At 34.9% G+C, this 20,488-nt stretch overlaps 1 protein-coding gene across 2 annotated transcripts in view; it reads right to left on the bottom strand.

Annotated features, from left to right (window-relative positions):
- Positions 1-10,502: 10,502 nt before the first annotated feature.
- Positions 10,503-20,488, bottom strand: part of PTBP2 (polypyrimidine tract binding protein 2) — an 80,445-nt gene continuing 70,459 nt past the window's right edge. Inside the window, exons 8-13 of one of the 2 annotated variants that reach the window (XM_010860497.1) lie at positions 19,318-19,472; positions 17,822-17,855; positions 17,311-17,403; positions 12,354-12,570; positions 12,169-12,246; positions 10,503-12,006 (exon numbers count right to left, since the gene is read on the bottom strand). In XM_010860497.1, the coding sequence (XP_010858799.1) occupies positions 11,874-12,006; positions 12,169-12,246; positions 12,354-12,570; positions 17,311-17,403; positions 17,822-17,855; positions 19,318-19,472 (710 nt within the window). In that variant the 3' untranslated portion in view covers positions 10,503-11,873. The remainder of the gene's footprint in view (positions 12,007-12,168; positions 12,247-12,353; positions 12,571-17,310; positions 17,404-17,821; positions 17,856-19,317; positions 19,473-20,488) is intronic. The other variant, XM_010860498.1, reaches the window with a different exon arrangement.

Here is a 20,488-nt window from a genome sequence, read left to right as displayed (position 1 = left end):
GAAGGACTGATGCTAAAGCTGAAACTCCAATACTTTGGCCACCTCATGCAAAGAGTTGACTCATTGGAAAAGACTCTGATGCTGGGAGGGACTGGGGACAGGAGGAGAAGGGGACAACAGAGGATGAGATGGCTGGATGGCATCCCCAACTCGATGGATGTGAATTTGAGTGAACTCCGGGAGTTGGTGATGGACAGGGAGGCCTGGCGTGTTGCAATTCATGGGGTCACAGAGTTGGACACGACTGAGCAACTGAACTGACCTGAAGACAGTATATATGCCCATAGCATGTTGATTAAAACACCTTTGCTCCATCAGAGCTTTGGTCCCCGTGTCTTGTCTCTCCCACTCTTTCTCTCTCTCTCAGGCTATTTCTTTGGAGTGCAGAGGCCCTCTGGGTTCACTTTCCTGCCTGGGCTTCTAAGACCCTCTTGAGAAGGTGCTCTATGCCTTCACCCCATCGAGAGGGCACCTGAGGCCTTCATGAACAGAGCAAGCTCCGTGTCAAGGAGTTTATTGGTTTTCTGCGTAAACCAAGGAATATCAGCCTCTTTCTCTCTTCTTTACTTTCTTATTGTCCACTCCGGACCACCAGGTTCTGGTCCATTAAAGGACCTCAACATTTATTATAGCAAATAAAACTATAAATTTAGGTTCTTAGAGAACACATAATACTTTCCCCCTGCTCAGACAGGGAAAGAAAGGGTACACTGTGACTCCAGACCTCTATATTCAAAAATGGTGTAGAGTATAAATACAAAGAAGAAAAGGACGCATCTAACCTCACGTTCTTTCAAAAGTCCTGTTACAATATTGTATGACTGCTGCTTTCTGTGTCTTGTTCAAATCATCTGAATTGTCTCTTATCTCTTGCTTCAACAAATCTACAAAGAACCACATACTTAAGCTCTCCTTCCCTAACAGAAAAAAACTCTTTTTTACTGGTATACCAGTACTTGTGTATACATGTTCAGATTAAGAATTCATTAAAAATAGACAGCAAATGAAAACAAAATTTGGATTAACTTTGCCAAGTATTTTGCATTTATTACACTATGAGTTAGACCAAGATGGTATGGAATTTATGAAATAAATATATTAAATATAGACCAATGAATCCTTTGATCTCCTTAGGCCAAACACTATTAAACTAATTAAAACTTGTCAAAAAATTGACAGCCTTTAGAATTTTTAAAGTGGGTTTTGACCTAAAAACAAATACAAGACACAGAAAATATAGAGGGAGACAATATATTGGTAAGGAATTTCTAGAGTTCTAGTGATTTAGTGATCAGACAGAAAGCAAATGCCCATAAATAGTTGGCAATTCTATTTATTATAAAAACTCAATATTCCCAAAGCCATCTTATTTGACTTCAAGTGTCAGTAATTCTCATTAAACTCAAATATATCTGGCTTTTGTGTACAGAATGATAAGCTGAGGTAAAGAGCAAATTTAGAATCTCAGATGGTGAAGAAAACTATGTTGAATTTTCAGTCAAGCTGGTTATGAGTGTGATTGTAAACTCAAGAATACATTGCATGTGTGATTCTGCTTGAATCAAACTAAAAATATGGTTGATATATTTATTTGGCAAGTAATATTTAAACTTATGGTGGGACTTGAAACTATTTTTAAAGGTTAAAACATTTTTATGGAGGGGGTCTTTCCTCTTTTACATTAATCCTTTTGACTCAACAAAATAATTATTTCAGATTTAAAATTTCCGTGTTATGTAAAAACAGTGATTCTATTGTAGAATTCTCAAGCCAAGAGAGTACCATGAACAGCTTAGGAGGGTGAACCAATATTCCTAGGGAAATCTGAGGCAGTCCAAAATGGTCCTAAAAGTACAGTGACTAAAATGGGTCTGAAATTTCATTTTAAATTGTTTGTTGTAATCGCTTTGTTTCCCATTCTTCCCATGTCTATGTTTTAGTGGGAAATATTCTTAAATTACTATATAAAAAGACAATCCAAAATCATGTATCATGTTTGTTTCATGAATTTCTCTAATCCTTTTCATATAATTAGAATAGGATGACCATGGCATTTAAATCATCCAAGGATAATGCAGCCTTAGAGTAAGGGTCTTCCTTTTAATGGCACCCAACAGGGTATTTTTAGAAGTCTTAATTTTATATTTGTTAAAATAATTTAAAATCAAGTTTTATTTGAGTTTCTTGTAACAACAGGTTTAAATAAATTTAATACTTGATATTTTACAACTAGGAACAAAGAGCTTTACATTTAAGAGAGAGATTTTAATAAGCAGGATAAGTTGATCGTTTTGTCACTCCAACTCATACCCTTCTCTTAAAGGGTCATTTTACTCATAATTGTTTGAGAACACTGATCTTGAGTCCAGATGCTTTAGCAGGGCCCGTAATTTGAACTTTTCATACCAAAATACATTTCTCTGCCACTTCCTTGTCATCTCTGTATGACCTAGCAATGCTGAACTTTTAGTTTCTCCAGGGTGCCATAATCTTGACTCAGTACTATTTTTTTTTTTTTTTTAACAAACTATTCAGTCTTCAACACTTCCCTTCCTCACCCCTCCCTCTAACCCAGCTTTCAACTATAACTAGTTTACCTTTGGACAACAGAGGTTTGGTCTACACGGGTCCACTTAAACATGGGTTTTTTAATAAATTCATATTATAGTACTACAGGATCCTCAGTTGAATCCCCACATGCAGAACCAAGGGTACAGAGGAAGGACTATAAAACTTTATAAGCACCTGACTCCCACGTTGTTCAAGTTTCAAATGTACCTGCGGGAATCCTAACAGATAAAAGTTGCATATATTCTAATAGCACCCTACTGTTGTTTAACTGTTGTATCCAACTCCTTTGCAATCCCATAGACTGTAGCCCACCAGGCTCCTCTGGCCATGATGTCCCAGGCCAAGAATACTGGAGTAGGTTGCCATCTCTCAGGGGATCTTCCCTACCCAGGGATCGAACCCAGGTCTCCTGCAGTGGCTGTCAGATTCTTTATCACAGAGCCCCCTGGGAAAGCCAATAGTACCCAGTCATTTCTCCATAAAACTTATTCAACTGTACAACTGCTATTATTTCACACCAGACTGAAAGCCCCTTGATAAGAAGGAACTGTGTTTCATGCTTATTCACAGCATCTAGTTAGCATGTAATATTAATAGTATTTGTTCAAGCAGATGTTAACGGGTCAGTATGCTTTATGTTTCTGGTTAGAAATTCAGGTTTAGAAGTTAGTGGTTCATCCATAATACTGGATGTTTTATACTGACAATCTTTTAAAACTGAAATCTACTTCTTCAGGTGCTCTCCTGTAATTTTATAAATGTGGACAAATAATTAAACTCAATTACTATCTAACAAAAAAAGAAAAGGAAAAAACTAGCAATAAATAATCTATATCACTGTGGTGGACAGAGAAAACAGCCATGGACTTTGAGGTAAAAAAAAACCTCCATTTGTTCAGAAAAATATTACAACCATCTCACCCTAAAATTGATTCAGAAGGTGATTTTTAAAAATATATTTCCAAAGCTGTGTTTCTACAGAAGTTGATATTTTAAAAAGTGCTTGTATGAATTATTGTTTAAAACTAAAAATAATCCTTTTTATTTTGAAAATATTTTAACATTGGCCATGTTTTATTGCTGGTGCTGTTAATCTATATATTGATTTAGCAATAAATACACCACTGTTACATAGAGTGTAATATTTTTAGTATTCATGACTGGTTGAAATTAATGCTGCTATTATTTCAAGAAAGATAAATACCATGCCAAAATTCGAAACTAATGCTCAAAAGAGTAAGATTAACAAAAACTATAAAATAAACTATTGGGCATTATCTTTTTAAGCATGATTCCTTTGAAACTCCATGGACGGTAGTCTGCCAAGGCTCCACTGCCCCTGGGATTTCCCAGATAAGGATACTGGAGTGGGTTGCCATTTCCTTTTCCAGGGGATCTTTCTATAATGAGGTAGATATTATCTCTATTTTACAGATGAGAAAATCAAGGCTTCGAAAGGTCTCGTAACTACTGGGTAGCAAAGAAAGGTCTTTGAATAGTCTAATGTCAACGCCTATGCTTTTTCCAGAAAAAAAAAGTTGTAATTTAATGCGTTTATAATTATAAAACGCCAAACTTAGGCAAGAGACAACTACTGCAATGTAACTATGCTCTTCATGGGGCCGTTTTACTCATATTTTTGAGAAACAACAGTAATTATTCCTTTGAACATATGCAGTTTTAACTTCTATGAATTGTGATTGAATGAATTAGAACCACCATTTAGAACTTTACAAGTGTACTTATAGGGAGCTCTTTAACCCCAATTCTTTGACAAATTCTCCTCCACTAGAACTGAACACACTAGTGATAAATACATTAATATTTGAGATTTCCAGATATTTTGGTGGTTTCTACCACCTGGAATTGTTATAATACCACAAGTTAAAAAACAAAATTTTTAAAAAGGATTTTAAGCTGAACTAGACAAAAACAGAACATTTGAATATTACATACAATGCATTATCATTTATCAGTTCATTAACCAGTTGAAAAGACTTTAATTGGTTATGGTTATAAAAATATAAGTCACAGGAGCAAGAAATTAGCTGCAAGGAAGGAAGAAACAGATGAAAGTTGAAGAGAAAGATAAATATAAGTGACAGCTAAAGTGGTAGCAAGGTTTAGAGAGCAATGGGAGTGGTTAAGCAGGAAATACTCAGCAAGACAATAGAGAAAACTGTTCATCACAAGAACATGAAAAATTATGTTAAGGGTGTGGGTAATAGCCCCTGAAGGCATAGTATGGCACAGCTGAATCTATATATCACAGCTCTAACTCAGAGTTATCAGCAGCATCACTCAATAAAGCTTATGTATTTCAACTATAGAACTGTGCTATTCATTGGAGTGGAGAAATGAACTGAAGCAGTACTCAATGAATCCAGGGAAGCCCAATGAATAGGCAAGCTGTCAATTTACCAAAATGACTCGAGTCATTTTATTATACCATATGATGTAACAGATAGAATCAAGATAGCTGGGAGAATTATCAATGACCTCAGATATGCAGATGACACCACCCTTATGGCAGAAAGTAAAGAACTAAAGAGTCTCTTGATGAGTGAGTAAAAAAGTTGGCTTAAAGCTCAACATTCAGAAAATTAAGATCATGGCATCCAGTCCCATCACTTCATGTCAAAGATGGGGAAACAATGGCTGACTTTATTTTTCTGGGCTCCAAAATCACTGCAGATGGAGACTGCAGCCATGAAATTAAAAGACGCTTACTCGTTCAAAGGAAACTTATGACCTAGACAGCATATTCAAAAGCAGAGACATTACTTTGCCAACAAAGGTCCGTCTAGTCAAGGCTATGGTTTTTCCAGTGGTCATGTATGGATGTGAGATACATGCTTTTGAAGAATTGATGCTTTTGAACTTGTGGTATTGGAGAAGACTCTTGAGTCCCTTGGACTCCAATGAGATCCAACCAGTCCACCCCAAAGGAGATCAGTCCTGGGTGTTCATTGGAAGGACTGATGTTGAAGTTGAAACTCCAATACTTTGGTTACCTGCTGCGAAGAACTGACTCATTTGAAAAGACCCTGATGCTGGGAAAGATTGATGGCAGGAGGAGAAGGGGACAACAGAGAATGAGATGGTTGGATGGCATCACTGACTCAATGGACATGGGTTTAGTTAGACTCCAGCAGTTGGTGATGGACAGGGAGGCCTGGCGTGCTGCAATTCATGGGGTTGCAAAAAGTTGGACATGACTGAGTGACTGAACTGAACTGAATGATGTAATAGGGGCTTTCAATGTGGCTCAGTGGTAAAGAATCCACTGGCCCATGCAGGAGAGAGAGAAGACTCAGCTTCGATCCCTGGGTCAGGAAGATCCCCTGGAGAAGGAAATGGCAACCAACTCCAGTATTTTTGCCTGGGAAATCCCATGGATAGAGAAGCCTGGCAGGCTGCAGTCCACGGGGTCACACAGAGTCGGACACGACTGAGGGAGCACACACATATGCAAGCATGATGTAATACAGACAGGGCTGAAGAGTGTTAATTTCAAATCATTCAACAAAATCAATTCATGTGGAAGATCTTTCATGAACTTGGTATTTATTACTAAATAAGATTGATTACTATTATTAGCTATTTACCTATTAACTTGCACACTGAATTCCAGTAGTTTTAATTTATGAATAACAGCAGGTCTCTATTTGCTTTACACATTATAGGTCTGAACTGGAAACCCAGGGACCTGTATTCTAATTACAGATAAGTCAATACAAACGTGTTGCTAAACTATTCCTTTGACCTACCTCAACTACAGGTTAAAACCATATACCTAGGGTCCTTTTCAGCTCTAGTTATTCCTTAGTGTTATTAACAGTACAGATCTTTCAAATAACTTGTTACATTTTCTTGGTAATTTTTTCACAAGAAGGAAAAAAGCTGGTTTTCACTGAACTGAAAAGAATGTTCTACTAGCATAGAACTTTAATGTCCAGATGGGTCACACCTGCCAATCTTGTAAAAATGAAGATTCAGTAAGTCACAGACAAGGCTGGAGCATTTGAGGTTCTAATAAGCTCCCAGGTGATACTAATTGCCCTCAGTACAGGGACAACATTTTGAGTAGCAAAGTTCTAAGATCTGAAGAAATTGTAATGCGGACAAGCTTGGCTAGCCCTGATATTCTTATACAATTCCAACTATGAGCAGGAGTAAAACATGACATGGAAAATATCCCAGAAAGTCTGATGATGTAATATGTCTGGGATTTGTGCTAATATGGGCAGTAAGTAGACAGAAGAACAAGTTGGTAACCGAAGCTGAATGATGGAGCACTAAGCACTAACACCAATTAAGGGGAATATTCTTTCTGTTCATTGAAATGAGAGGGAGGCATTAAGTTGCACCAAGGGTGGCTATAATCTAAAGCTACAAAAGGGTTATGTCTGTATTTGAGGATCTCACACATAAAAATTTCTCATTTACAAATTTTTCACAACTTTGCCTTAGAAGAAACTTGAGACTCAAAAAACAATATTCACTGAAAAGGAATTGATTTAAAAACCTTAAAACTGGTTAAATGTCATGAGATTTAGTAAGAAGCCATTAATGTTCAGACACCCTAATCTTCAAACAATTATAAAGTGTGTTGAACAAAATATTCTACCATTTAAACATAAATTTTGCAGTATTTTTTTAAAGCCATAGACTATAGCACAAATTCCCTTTGAAAAACCACTGAGTTTAAAACATACTAAATTCAAGGCAATGATTACCTGTAGAAGGGGTATACAGGGGTTCAGATCAGGGCGAGTACAAAAATGTCAGTTCAATCTGTTTTAAGTCATACATTAAAATTACACAAAGTATGGAAAGTATTAGGCAGTGAGAGTAAATGTGTACAGGTGTTTATTATATGCTCTTCAAATTTTTCTGCATATTTGAATACTTCATTTTGTCTTTAATGTGGGGCAATCTCTTTTTGTCTTTAACATTTATACTTCATTTGTAAAATAAAAAAAAAAAGATGAAGGGAATAAGTGTATTTAGGAAAATAAAGAATAACTCCAAAATTAAAGGTTTTGATAACTGGTACACATACTCTAATCCTGTGGCTTAAAATTGAAATTTTTCTCCTGAATATGTCTTGAAACAGATATTTAGCCAAAATAGAAACCCATGTATGTTCAATTTCCCTAACAGTTCCATATCCTTTTCTCCTGAATGAAAAACATGTTTTCAGATTTATGCTATTTAAAAATATTAAGGCAGTGAGGAAATCTTGACGTCCCAGGCTGTTCATGAGACAATCTTTTCTTTTCATAGCATTCCAGGACTTTAAGTGTTAGAATTATCTCCAAGTTGCACAGCAACCTTTAAAGGTATGTACATATAAAATTAATTTTTAATGAAGTTCATAATTATGTATCTATGTTTTATTACTGGGCTATCAAATAATTCAAACAGAAAATCTAAGGCTAAATCCAGTCTTTCATTTGGCTTTGGGATGCATTATAGACTTGCTTTCTACATCTTTTTGCTTTACCAGATGCAACACTTTTTAAAAACATGAAAAGAAAATATTCCTCTGTAGCAAAAAGACATGAGGGTGTTATTTATTGCTGATAACTAAGATCTGGCAGACATGAAACTGGCATTGCAACTTTTCCTCCTACACAGCAATTTATCAATTGCATAGCATTTCTTCATTCGTACTATTTGAGCTTCACAGTACCTTGCGAGGTGGAAGAGCAGAATTTATTGCTTACATTTTGTATACATACGTAAGGGATACTGAGGCTTAGAAAAGTTAACATGTCCTTTCCCTTCAAACTGTATGGTGAACCAAAATAGAACTAATGAACCAATTAACCACCACATAATTAATAAAGTAAGGTTAATATTAAAATTATATTTTGAAGTTAAAATACCTCTAAAGTATTAACATATCTCTAATGTTAACTAAATATAGTGATTCCTTATTATCCCTTGTTAAGCTAGGGTGTTCTTAGCTGCTTTCAAATACTGAATTAGATTTCTAACATTAAGTATACATGAATCCATTTCTTAGGTAGGTACTTTAAAAAATCTTGATGTCAAAAAAATCAGTTTTTCTCTGTTGAAGAAAAAAAAATCAAGTTATCTCTTAATATTCAAGGTAAGGCCTCTACAAACAAGCAACTGTGTCTTAACACGTCACCGTTCGCTAGTTCACTCCTCTTATCTTAGAGATATCTAAGAGATAAGACAGAGGCATCTAAGTGGTAATAATGACAAGGACAAAGCTGTTTTCACATTAACACTTAAAACAATTTACTATATGCTGAAGGACTGAGTAAATGTATGAAAATATTCTAGAATGTCAAAACTCCCACTTCATGGGCTTGAACTTTGGAAGGAAGGTTGCACTGGAGTGCACTGTAGAAAAGTGAAGAATTTGTTACTCCTAGGCAGGAAAAACTTGGGTTTCTGGTCACTCCCCCAACAGAGACACTGGGAACTCTTCCCAGCTCAGTAACGAAGCAACCTCAGTTCCCACACATATTTCAGGACCTCTGTTTTCTTCTTACAAGCCAATCCCCGCTGTAAGGGACTATCTGAAAAGGGAGAGCACCTACTTGATTCCTGGTGGTTCAGATGCTAAAGAATCTGTCTGCAATGCAAGAGACCAGGGTTCGATCCCTAGGTTGGGAGGATTCCCTAGAGAAGGGAATGGCAGCCCACTCCAGTATTTTTGCCTGGAAAATTCCATGGACAGAGGAGTCAGGAGGGGTACAGTCCAGGGGGTTGCAAAGAGTCGGACACAACAGATCGACTTTCGCTTCACTTCAGATATTTCAACTACCCCCCAATCATCCTGAGAAAAACTTCACTTGAAGAAACTGCTCAATTACTAGTCATTCATGGTACAGTTGTTTTTTTTTTTTTTTAACAGATATTAGGCACATCTGCTGTTGCTGGAGTTCTTCTGTACTACAGTGATACTTGAAAAAAAAATTGAGATTACTTACCTTTAAAATCACCCTCATGTTAACTCAAACGTACAGAATTATTTTTATTTACTAGACTCTTTCTTTTCTGGAGATTACTAATTATTGCATTAATACAGCACACTGAAAGGTACTGCATACTCCTTCGTTTGTTTTTAATTTCCCTAATGTGTGAGTTCTGCAGACTTGTCAGTTATAACAGAACTTCAGGAACAGGAGTAACTGCCAAGTTATCTGACACCAATATGCCTAACTGCTGACAAAAGTGAACCCCCTCCAAAAAAATGTTTTAATACAAACAGTACTCGAACTGAAACCATTTAAAAAGTGAAAACTGTAATCACCCGTAAGTTTTTAAATACCCTAATGTGCATCTGCCCTCCCACCCAAAGCAAAAGCAGATGGTGTGATTCTGTTTCTTCCCAGTAACATCAAGTACCCTTTGTTAAAACTCACAAAGTAGGAAATCTTTAGCAGACACAAAAGATGAAAGATGAAACTGCAGCAAGAGAGCATGGCAAATCCAAAAGATCTATTAGTGCAGAAGTCTACTGGAAAAAAAACAACAACAACAAAAGAGATAGAAAGAATTAACAAGATACAATAAAAGTTATGTCTTTAAAGCAGTAGATTGTAACAGGGTGGGAAATGTTTAATATGTGTCCTCCTGAAAAGCAGTTACCATCTTTCAAATTAAAAAAAAAAAAAAAAAATAACAGCTGGTGTATTTTCACAGCATCTAGATTTATTTATGGTATAAAGTCATAGAATTGTATTATTATTATTCCTTTCCCACCCTGGCAGAGAATAAACATGAATTCAGAAGCACAGTGGAGTGAAAACAAAGGAGAGAGAGAAAAGGCAGCAGAGAAAGACAGAAAAGGTGAATACAGAGCTACAGAAGTGTTTATTGAGCATGCTACAGAGGTAAGCAGAGTACACACAAAAGGAAATTAAACAACCATCAAACCTCCCAACTTTGTTAGAAAATTAATTTTTAATTGTGCCGCTTTCAAACTATACTGAATTTTACATTTCTAAAGATGTAAAAACTCAACTAATAGAAAATATACATGACCATTCTGTCTACATAGATAACAGAATCTATGAATCTTGAAACTAAGTACATCAATTTCAAAAAAGTATTGGTCATTTAAACAGAATCAACAATTCAGATTGACAAGAACTGTTCAAATTAATTTGACCTGTAGATTCTGAGCCATGTTTTTATTAAAGTCAGATCTATTCCTAAATACAAAATATTTTGAAGATTTATTAAAACTGAATATTACAATGCAAGGTAAATTAAGACTAAAGGCACATAAACTTTGGTCCCACCTGGTTGTCAGTTTTAGAAAACTGCCACAAAATTAATCTTCCTGCAAATTTTCGCAGTACACTTTCTTTTATCTTTGAAAAATACATGCACCAGTTCCTGAACTAGCTAGACCGGTCTGCACATGCTCAGAAATCCACAACCATATTCCAAATCTTAATTACAAACTAAGGATGGCAATATATATTTAAATGCACATAAGTCATGTCAACTTCAAAACATCTACGAAAAATATTCAGCCACAAACAAGACATTACTTAGTGCTGACATTTATATGATACGTCCCACAAGAGTGTGTACAAAAAGGTTAAGATTCCACAATGCTTTTCCACATAGGGCTCAAACTTACAGAAATCACTTTGTTGTCTTAAGAAAGTAATACTCTGCATCTTGTTAATTTTAACTAATGCCTACATTCATAACTGAATCTAGACCAGAATTGTGAGATACAAAAGGCCAATGTTTTTTTTAAAGCAATAAAGCCTAAGGTAGTAAAAACTGAAAAGAAAAAAAAAAAGCTGCTTTATTCTTTCCGTATCATGTATCTTATTTGATTAAATAAAAAAATATGACAAGCCGATAATTCAAAATAAGTTCCAAGCAGGAGGAAAAAAAAACTTAACCTTTTTACACACCCCTGCCTAAACATATTGTTAATTCCCATTTAACAATGTGCCCTAGACAACCAATTCCTTTTTTCTAGTAAATGCACAATAGCAACACTAGTTTCCTTTTTAAGGCACGTATGTCAACTAAGTTGAAAAAGGAAAGTAAAATTCAACTAAAATTTCAAACAGACAAAAATGGCTTTCCTACAGAACAGATGAAAGAGAGCAGTTAATAACTCTGCCTTTACATACGCCATTTCATTTTATAACCAAGGAATGATAACAGCATGGAAAAAAAAAAAACAAAAACAAAAAATCAAACTCTGGTCCCCACTTTTCTGAACAGTCAATAGGTGATGACACCAAACAATGTGATTCACCCTCAATCTTCATCTCCCCCCTTTTTTAAATTGTTGACTTGGAGAAAGACACTCTCAGATGATGGTTTTCACCAAGGTTATAATTATGAAGATCAATCAAGGCCTGAATAGCTTCTTCCACTGTCGCCATCTGAAGAAGGGCCATTTTGTGATCTCTTCTGAAACAAAATTATGAAATTAGATACTTCATAAAAATCAGAATGGCTTAAATACTTTTGCTCATTTCAGGATCAAAAGATATCTAGAAACGAAAACAACTACTTGGAGAAAACTTTTACTTCTATCAAGTCACTAATTTAAAGACAAGAAAGCTTGCTTACTGAAAAAACTTAAATGCTTTCACAGTGCCCCCAGTGTTAGCAAACAGTGTTCGGAGATCTTCTTCTGCTACTGAAGGACTGGGAAATTAGATGGAAAAAAAAAGAGTAAAAACATTATTAAAAATTTTTTTATTTTATTCCTAAAATGTATATCCTTAATAAACTACTCCATCTTTAATACTTACGGGATATTGGATAGGTGAAGGGTTGCAGAAGGAGGGAAAATATTCTGAAAATTTTTGGATCCAGGTTTCTTAAAACGATGCAATGGGGAATTACCAAAATCTTTTGTTAGCCCTTGATCATCAAGTCCCTCTCGAGGTAGTTGTACAGTCTGATGTTTAGACAGAGTAACACGAATAATTTTTCCATACATCTTCTGTCCATTAAGATGATTCATGGCTATAAAGAGGAAGAATGCCTGTTAATAAACAATATCAACATCCAAAGCAAAAATATTACAATAATTCTTAGAATAGTTGAAATACCTAATTTTGCTATGGTTTTAAAATAAATCACGAATTTACAATAGCCACTGGTGACAAAACAAATTCATTTGCACTCAACAAGGCACTGAGGCAAAGAAGCCAGCTTCTTTCATAGAATGAAAACCCAGAATGAGTTTCTTGACAGTCCTGCTGATAATGCCCAAGAAACTTTAACTTTTTCTCCCTTCTGCTCCATATCCTAATTACCAAGTCCTATGTAACCCTTTCTAATTATCCCTCAAATTCATCTATTTCTACACTTTTCACTGCCATTACTTTTTATCTGTATAACTCAAATCAGTTTCCCAATTCATCTTGCTAGATTTTTCTCTATGTTCCTCCATTCTATACAAATCTATGTCACTACCTGCTTAAAATCCTTAAGGATGAAGCCTCAACTTATTCAACATGTCTTCTACATTTCTCAGTCTGACCCTAACATCTTTCTCAAGCCTCCCTGAATAAATATTTTATTGATGATTTATAATACTAGTAACTTTGTTAGTGTTGAGAATCAAATGGTAATATAAAAACCATCCTGACCCTCATGGAACTTACAGTATCTTAGTACTATCCTCCTTGTACTTAAGTTTTCAGGTGTACAAAACATTTTTTTTTTTAAACAAATGCTAGTATTTCACCTTTAGCCTGGTGCATGCTTTTCTATTTATAATAATTTCCTATCTCCTTCACAATCTTTCCTAAGCTATTTGTCAGTGTTATTTCCTAAAGAGGACCCTTTCTGCACTCTTCAGAAAAGGTTCAGAACCTTAGTAGATAGTCCCCATACAGTTCTATTTCTTTTTATAAATTCATCACATTTTAATTATCATCCTCCTTCAGACTGTAAAATACATGAAAGCAGGAACCAGTGTCTCTACCCCAGCACACAGCACAGTGCTTAAACACAGAACATCACATGCCTACTTCTTGAGGCAGCAGTTGGGTTACTTTTGAACTAAATGAACTGGTCTGAGATTAGAGAACAGTTATACGTTTTATGTTTTATTCAAGTAGTCACAACTGAAGAAAACCATGTCATAAGTCATATAGTTTAGCTAAACTGAACGTCTATTTGACTACTCAAATCAAAGTATTAGAGTATTAACAACAGAGAGGTAAAGACAATATGGAAGAGCAGGGAACTGAGAACAAAATCCCTACTCTCAAATGTTTTTAATTTGATTAGTACACTACAGTACACAGTCTGACACAGGAGATACCCAGAACTTGTTAAATCCATGCATCTTGTCATACTTACTTGTATAGAACAAACCAGTTAAATATAAAACAGGTCTGAAAAGGAAAATGCTATAAAAGTATAAGGTACCATTCTGAAAAATCTTTTTCATTTATACTTCCCTAATTTGTAAAATCAAATTTACTCTTCCAGTTATAAGATAAAGAGGTACTAAGGATGTAATGTACAACATGACAAATATATTTAACACTGCTGCATTTTATAAATACTCCCTCTACAGCACATTTTGCTAGAGAGTAGGTAAAGATCTATTATGAAAAACTATACTTTTAAGATGGCAGCTACATATGAACTAAAAACAGTTGAGGCTCTTTTGTAAGTAGTTCTTGAAAATACGAATTGGAGAAATAAGATAATTACTTTAACAAAGAACTACTTTTTGGTACTTCCTGAGAATTCATTTAATCGCTGAAGATCAGTACACTATTTCAAACATAATTTACAAATTCTGTTATTCCTAAACTACCTAATTTAAGAAAATTCTAGTATATTAATTAAATAGGCTATAGTAGAAATGGAAACATCTTTAATGTCTGCAAATTTAAAAATTCTGGTCTAAAATGATTTAACATGGCCTCTAAGATTTGCAATAATTCCATTCACACTTGACTACTACTGACTATACCTTGCCATTTATTTCTCCCATACTACTTTTTGAACATAAAAATATTTGCTTATAAAACAACTGAGTATTTCCCAAATAGAGTCCCATGAAAACCAAAAAGAACAGAGTCCATAAACAAAGTATATTAAAAAAAGTTTCACTTATTTTTTTCAATAGCACATCCTAGTTTTGCATAGGATTTGTGTGTGTTTTAAAGGCATTAATGGTGTGAGTCCACATTTTTATGGAAATATACTTCAAGAAAGCAAAATCTAACCTATCAGCAATGAGAAATTTGCCACTACATATAGTCCAAAAACTACGTCATGGTACGTAAGCAAAGCTTTAGTGAAAAGATAAAAATTTTATCTTTTTAATTTATAAAAATTAGGGATAAAACATTTTAAAATGTAAATAAATACTGTTGGGCAGTGAATTGCATTATCCCAAACTTCATATACTGAAGCTTTAACCCCTCAATGTGACTATTTGGAGGCAGGGCCTTTACGGACGGAATATAGGTTAAAAGAGGTCATAAGGGTGAGGCCCTAATCCAGTAAGACTGATGTCCTTGTAAGTACACGAAAAGATATCAGCACCTTAGAGGCTGAGGAAGGCTCCCAGGAAAGGCAGTGTGAGGACATATGGAGAAGGGAGCTGGTCTGCAAGCTAGGAAGAAAGTCCTCTCTAGAAACCAAATCTGTTGTCACCTAATTACTAGTCTCCAGAACTTAAGAAAATAAATTTTTGTTGTTTTAGTCACTCAGTTTGTTGTATTTTGCTATGGCAGCCCAAGCAGACTAAAACAAGTATAGTAAAAATTAAAGCATCATTTATTTAAACAGTCCATATATAAGAAACCAAAGAGCATCCAGAAGAATTTGATTGAACAGGTACTTTCAACCATAATGACTGTGTATCCCTTATTTATAAGGGTAATGTGGAGAGACTGAAAGCAAAAGGAGAAGGGGGTGACAGAGGATGAGATCATTAGCATCACTGATTTAAAGGACGTGAATTTGAGCAAACTCTGGTAGATAGTGGAAGACAGAGGAGCCTGGCATGCAGAGAATTGAACACGACTTAGCGACTGAACAACAGACACCACCCACAGTTCACACAATGAGAAAAAAGAAATCAAACATTTGAGAATGCTTTGTCAACTATGAAACACTGTAAAAGGCTTCTTATAAAGTACATAAAAATAATGACAATGACTATCCCTAACCAGAGTACAGAAGTGTACATAAGCAGAAAAAGAAGAAAAGAATAATGAGCATCTATGACATAATCAAGGAGCTTCCCTGGTGGCTCAGATGGTAAAAAATCTGCCTGCAATGCAGGAGGAGACCTGCCTTTGATCCCCGGGTCAGAAATATCCCTGGAGAAGGGAACGGCAACCCACTCTAGTATTCTTGCCTGGAACATTTCAGGGACAGAGGAGCCTGGTAGGCTATAGTCCATGGAGTTGCAAAGAGTCATATAGGACTGAATGACTAACACACACACACACACACAATGACACAATCAGCACTTTTATAGAACTTCCACTAAAGATAGACATCTCCATTTTTTAAAATGGAAAGCCAGATATATAAAATTTTATACATTGCCTGATGCTGCTAAGTCCCTTCAGTTGTGTCTGACTCTGTGTGACCCCACAGACGGCAGCCCACCAGGCTCCTCCATCCCTGGGTTTCTCCAGGCAAGAACACTGGAGTAGGTTGCCATTTCCTTCTACAATGCATGAAAGTGAAAAGTGAAAGGGAAGTCGCTCAGTCGTGTCTGACTCTTAGCAACACCATGGACCAGAGCCTACCAGGTTCCTCCTTCCATGGGATTTCCCAGGCAAGAGTACTGGTGTGGGTTGCCGACAATTCATTGCCTGGGCTACCCTAATAGCTGGTAAGAAACTGAATTTCAAACTTCTATCTGATGCCAAAGACTAAAAGGTCTGGTTTATCATATTGTTAGTCTGTGAATCTCACTGGATATAATAGCACAAATACACTAGTTTTTACACCAAAAATGGCAAATTTCAAAATTAATGATGTGAGTACACACAGTCTGAGGTACCATCATCCCCAAATCTTAATGAACAGAATTATAAGCTAACATTATACTGACATTTACAGTCAATCACACTGTGAATATGCAACTACCTTCTGGATTTATGTGATTTGACTTTATGCATGAAGTTGAATGAGATGCTAATTAAGTGATCAATTATTTATCTAATAATGTAAGTGCAACTTGTTGAAGTACATTTTAAGGTTCCAAAAAGGATTAAAGTGAGGAATTTAGTTTAAGTTTTTCATTTTATAGTAACCTGCTATCTCTAAAATACATTCATGTAACTCTTTACTAAGTTCAAATACTTTCAAATGACTTTAGAAGAATTAAATTAACATGGCGTTAATCAGGATCCCATGGACTATATGAACAGTTAACTTCAATTATAGGGAGTAACCAGAAATGAAAAATGCTAAGAATCTTTTAATATATATATCATAATTCTTAGGTGAAACTGTTATTTCAATCTTGAAGCCAAAACCTTTTTCCATTAAACTCCGAGCAAGAAATGGTAAGAGAATAGCACAAAAATACAAATATGTTCATCATGTACAACTATACATATTAAAATATGAAAATTAACAAGACACTGTGAACCCTGGCTATTAATAAACAGCTTCTTACTGATATAAAGGAGTTTGTTTTTATTCACAGGTTTACATTATACATTTGAAATCAGATTGAAGCCGTATAGATGACACATAGTTTATTCTTACCCAGTTGTGATTGGTTTCCATCAGCCATCTGTATTAGAGCACTGTCTTTCTTATTGTACAAAATCTTCACACGCTGCACATCTCCATAAACACCTTTTTTGGAGCCACAGAGAGGTAATCCAAAAATGGAATTAATTTTTATGTGCAAGTCAGCTAAAGATTATCTTTCTGACATATTAATGAAACATTCAGACATCAACATGATCACTCATTCAAACTCATCATTCTCACAAATGAATAAAGAAGATCAAGATTTTGAACAGTGAATTTTGAAAAGAATAATTTCTGATAAACCCTCAAAGCTATGTGAATGATATTAAATTAAAGACCATGCAAAATAAATCAGCATGCATTAAAACAAATTTTGTGTCTATGGAAAGTTTTAAATAGCAAAGAAAAATAGCAAAAGATTTACTATTCAACTTTAAGCCAAAGTGCTAGCTACAAATAAGAATTAAGGTGAAACAAAAATCAAATCAATAATAAAAGTATAGTGCTAACAATAACATACCGAAGAGGGTAAACAGACTTTGGGGCGTAACCATCTTTAGAAGGAGAGAAGAGCAAGCAGCGTAAGACAAGAAGAGAGAAGAGTCGAGGAAGAGCGGAGATGAACAGATCATCCATAACGAAGGGTGGTTCCCGCAGAATGGTGAGGTGGTCATGGATCATGGTTCAAGGCGGTTAATTGGGGCAAGTTGGTCCGAGGAACATTTGTTCAAGCACAGAAGCATGAACATAGGGAATGGAGACAGGGAATGAAGACAAGGACAAGGAAAATAAAGGATAAGACAGGGAAGGGAATGGGCATTTGGGAAAAGACAAGGAAAGGGAAGGTGAACACACAGGGAAAAGGATGAAATGGGGAAGGGAAACAGCAATGCAGAAGAAAAAAATAAGGAATCGGGGAACAAAAAAAAAAATAAAATATAGGTCAGTACATAGGAAATGCAGGATTTGGTCAGAAAATGGTTGGTTTATGTACTGTACAAGAAAAACTGAGTAAAATGTAGTCATCCAAGACAAATATGGGTAAAGTACATCTATATCAAAGAGTAAATTACAGCATTTCATCTCAACATAGGGAAGGAAAGCATGCATAGGAATTTTAAACTTTGAACTTTTAACTGCATAAGCATGGCTGGTTATGAAATGCAGGCAAAATTCTTAAAAGAAAAACAAAGGCACTCTGATTCAAACATTTTAGCATGCACAACTGTGAATGACTATAGTATTAAATGATAAAATAGCTTAATGTTCGTATTAACAGAGGCCAATTAAAAATGAAATATTCAAATTAGACATCATAAACTGATACATTGAGCTTCCCACATTTCATACCAGCTTCCATAGCAATCAAAATAAAATATACCAGACATAAAATGTACAACTAAAGAAAATAACTCAGCAATAAATTTTATTTAACAGGGTGGGAGGGGTTTGGGGAGAGGTAAAGTTGAAAAATATTTTTAGAAGACAATGACTAATAACTGCAAAGAAAAAATTACTAAGAAAGACTGGAAGAGTGCCTCGTCAAGATCTTTGGAAGAACCTTCAAAGAAAAATGTATTAGAGTAGTTCACATAAAATAAGATTTAAAAAAATGCAATGACACATAAGCATGAAATGAACAAGCAAATAATTAGAAAAGGCAAAGAGCAAAATTGTTTTACAGTTACATCTGCAAATTAGATATTTGCCTTTGAGAACAACAAAAAGATAAAAAGCCAAACTATAGTACTTCACCATATTTTTCTTAGGAAAAATAGGTAGTTAGGTTAAAAAAATATATATATATATATATTAAAAGAGATATGACTAGCTACAGAAATAAAGTATTACCTAAACAAGTACATAGATTTTATTTGGAAGTAGAAACACACAGAAAATACTTTGACTAATGAATGTACATAAAAAGAAAGGCAAGTGCAAAATGAAATAAACATGAAAAACTTTCACAAATGAAATGGAGTTAAAAAATAGACATTAGAAAATTATTTTACTAACCTCTTCATTTAAATTGCTAACCAACAGGACTGTATTGCCACCAGCTGAGACTCCAGGCATACCCACTCGGCCAGCAGCAGCTGCAGCAGCTGCTGCAGCAGCATTTGGAATAGCCAAAGGACTCAGAGCTCCTGGAACAGCTGCAACAGGAAGCCCTAATTTTAAAATAAAGCATATTTTACGAAACACACACAAGTCGTTTACAAAACCAATTTAAGCACGATGGCTGATGGCTTGGGGCTGACCGTTCCAAATGGTTCCTGAAAGTTAATTTTTGTAACATTTAGAAAAATTGTTTAAGTAGCAGAGAAAATTCACTGGTTTCAATGAAATCATTAAGTATTAGAACCAAGGTACATACCTGTATTATGTCACAAATTAAATATATAACATTCCATTTCCTATGGAAAAACAAACAAAGCAAAAAGAATGTACTTCCAAGTCAGAGACTTATAAAATTCACTTCCATGGTTCACATAGTGAGGAGTCAAATCTAAAAAAAATAACAAGTGCTATCTTCTTCATAAACTTACTTGAAATCAGACAATTATAGCTCACAAAACATATATAGCAAATTCTTCATTCTTAGAAACAAATCACCTTGAACATACATTATATAATGTATTCAACTGACCTAAAGAAAATCTTACCAAAATTTGTTTTCCTTAATTCCATACTCAGGTAGGTGTAATATAAGTCTTTCAAACACAACATTTGCCCCACAGAAAGAATAAGAGAAAGTCAATATAGCACACCAGTATTTTCCTATCCTTTACCTACCAGTTTGAACATTTCCTTCTTATTTCTACTGTTCTACTTTCCAGTCTTACTATTGCTCTGTCATCTTCAGGATTCTTCATTTATTCCACAGAATTCCCTTTGTCTCAGCATCTTTAATCTACTTTTCAACAATTAATAAACTTTGATTCCTTTCATTCCTTATATTCTTACATACTAACTTATTTCTTAATAAATATTAGTTCACTAAAAAAAAACAAATTACATGTTTTTTTTTTTCTTTCCATGATAAAGGAGATAAACATTCAACCTACATAAAATTAATTCATGACATACCTGGGTAGAACTGGCCCTTAGTACTGTTGTCCCATAAATTCATGTTTTATTTCTTCTTTTCAGCTTTCTTGTACATGTCATAAGGATGTACTGTTAA

The sequence above is a fragment of the Bison bison genome, unplaced genomic scaffold (genome assembly GCF_000754665.1).
Source record: "Bison bison bison isolate TAMUID 2011002044 unplaced genomic scaffold, Bison_UMD1.0 scf7180017864466, whole genome shotgun sequence".
Taxonomy (NCBI): Eukaryota; Metazoa; Chordata; class Mammalia; order Artiodactyla; family Bovidae; genus Bison; species Bison bison.
Note: the sequence above shows the minus strand (reverse complement) of the source record. Positions and strands in the feature narration are given on the sequence as shown.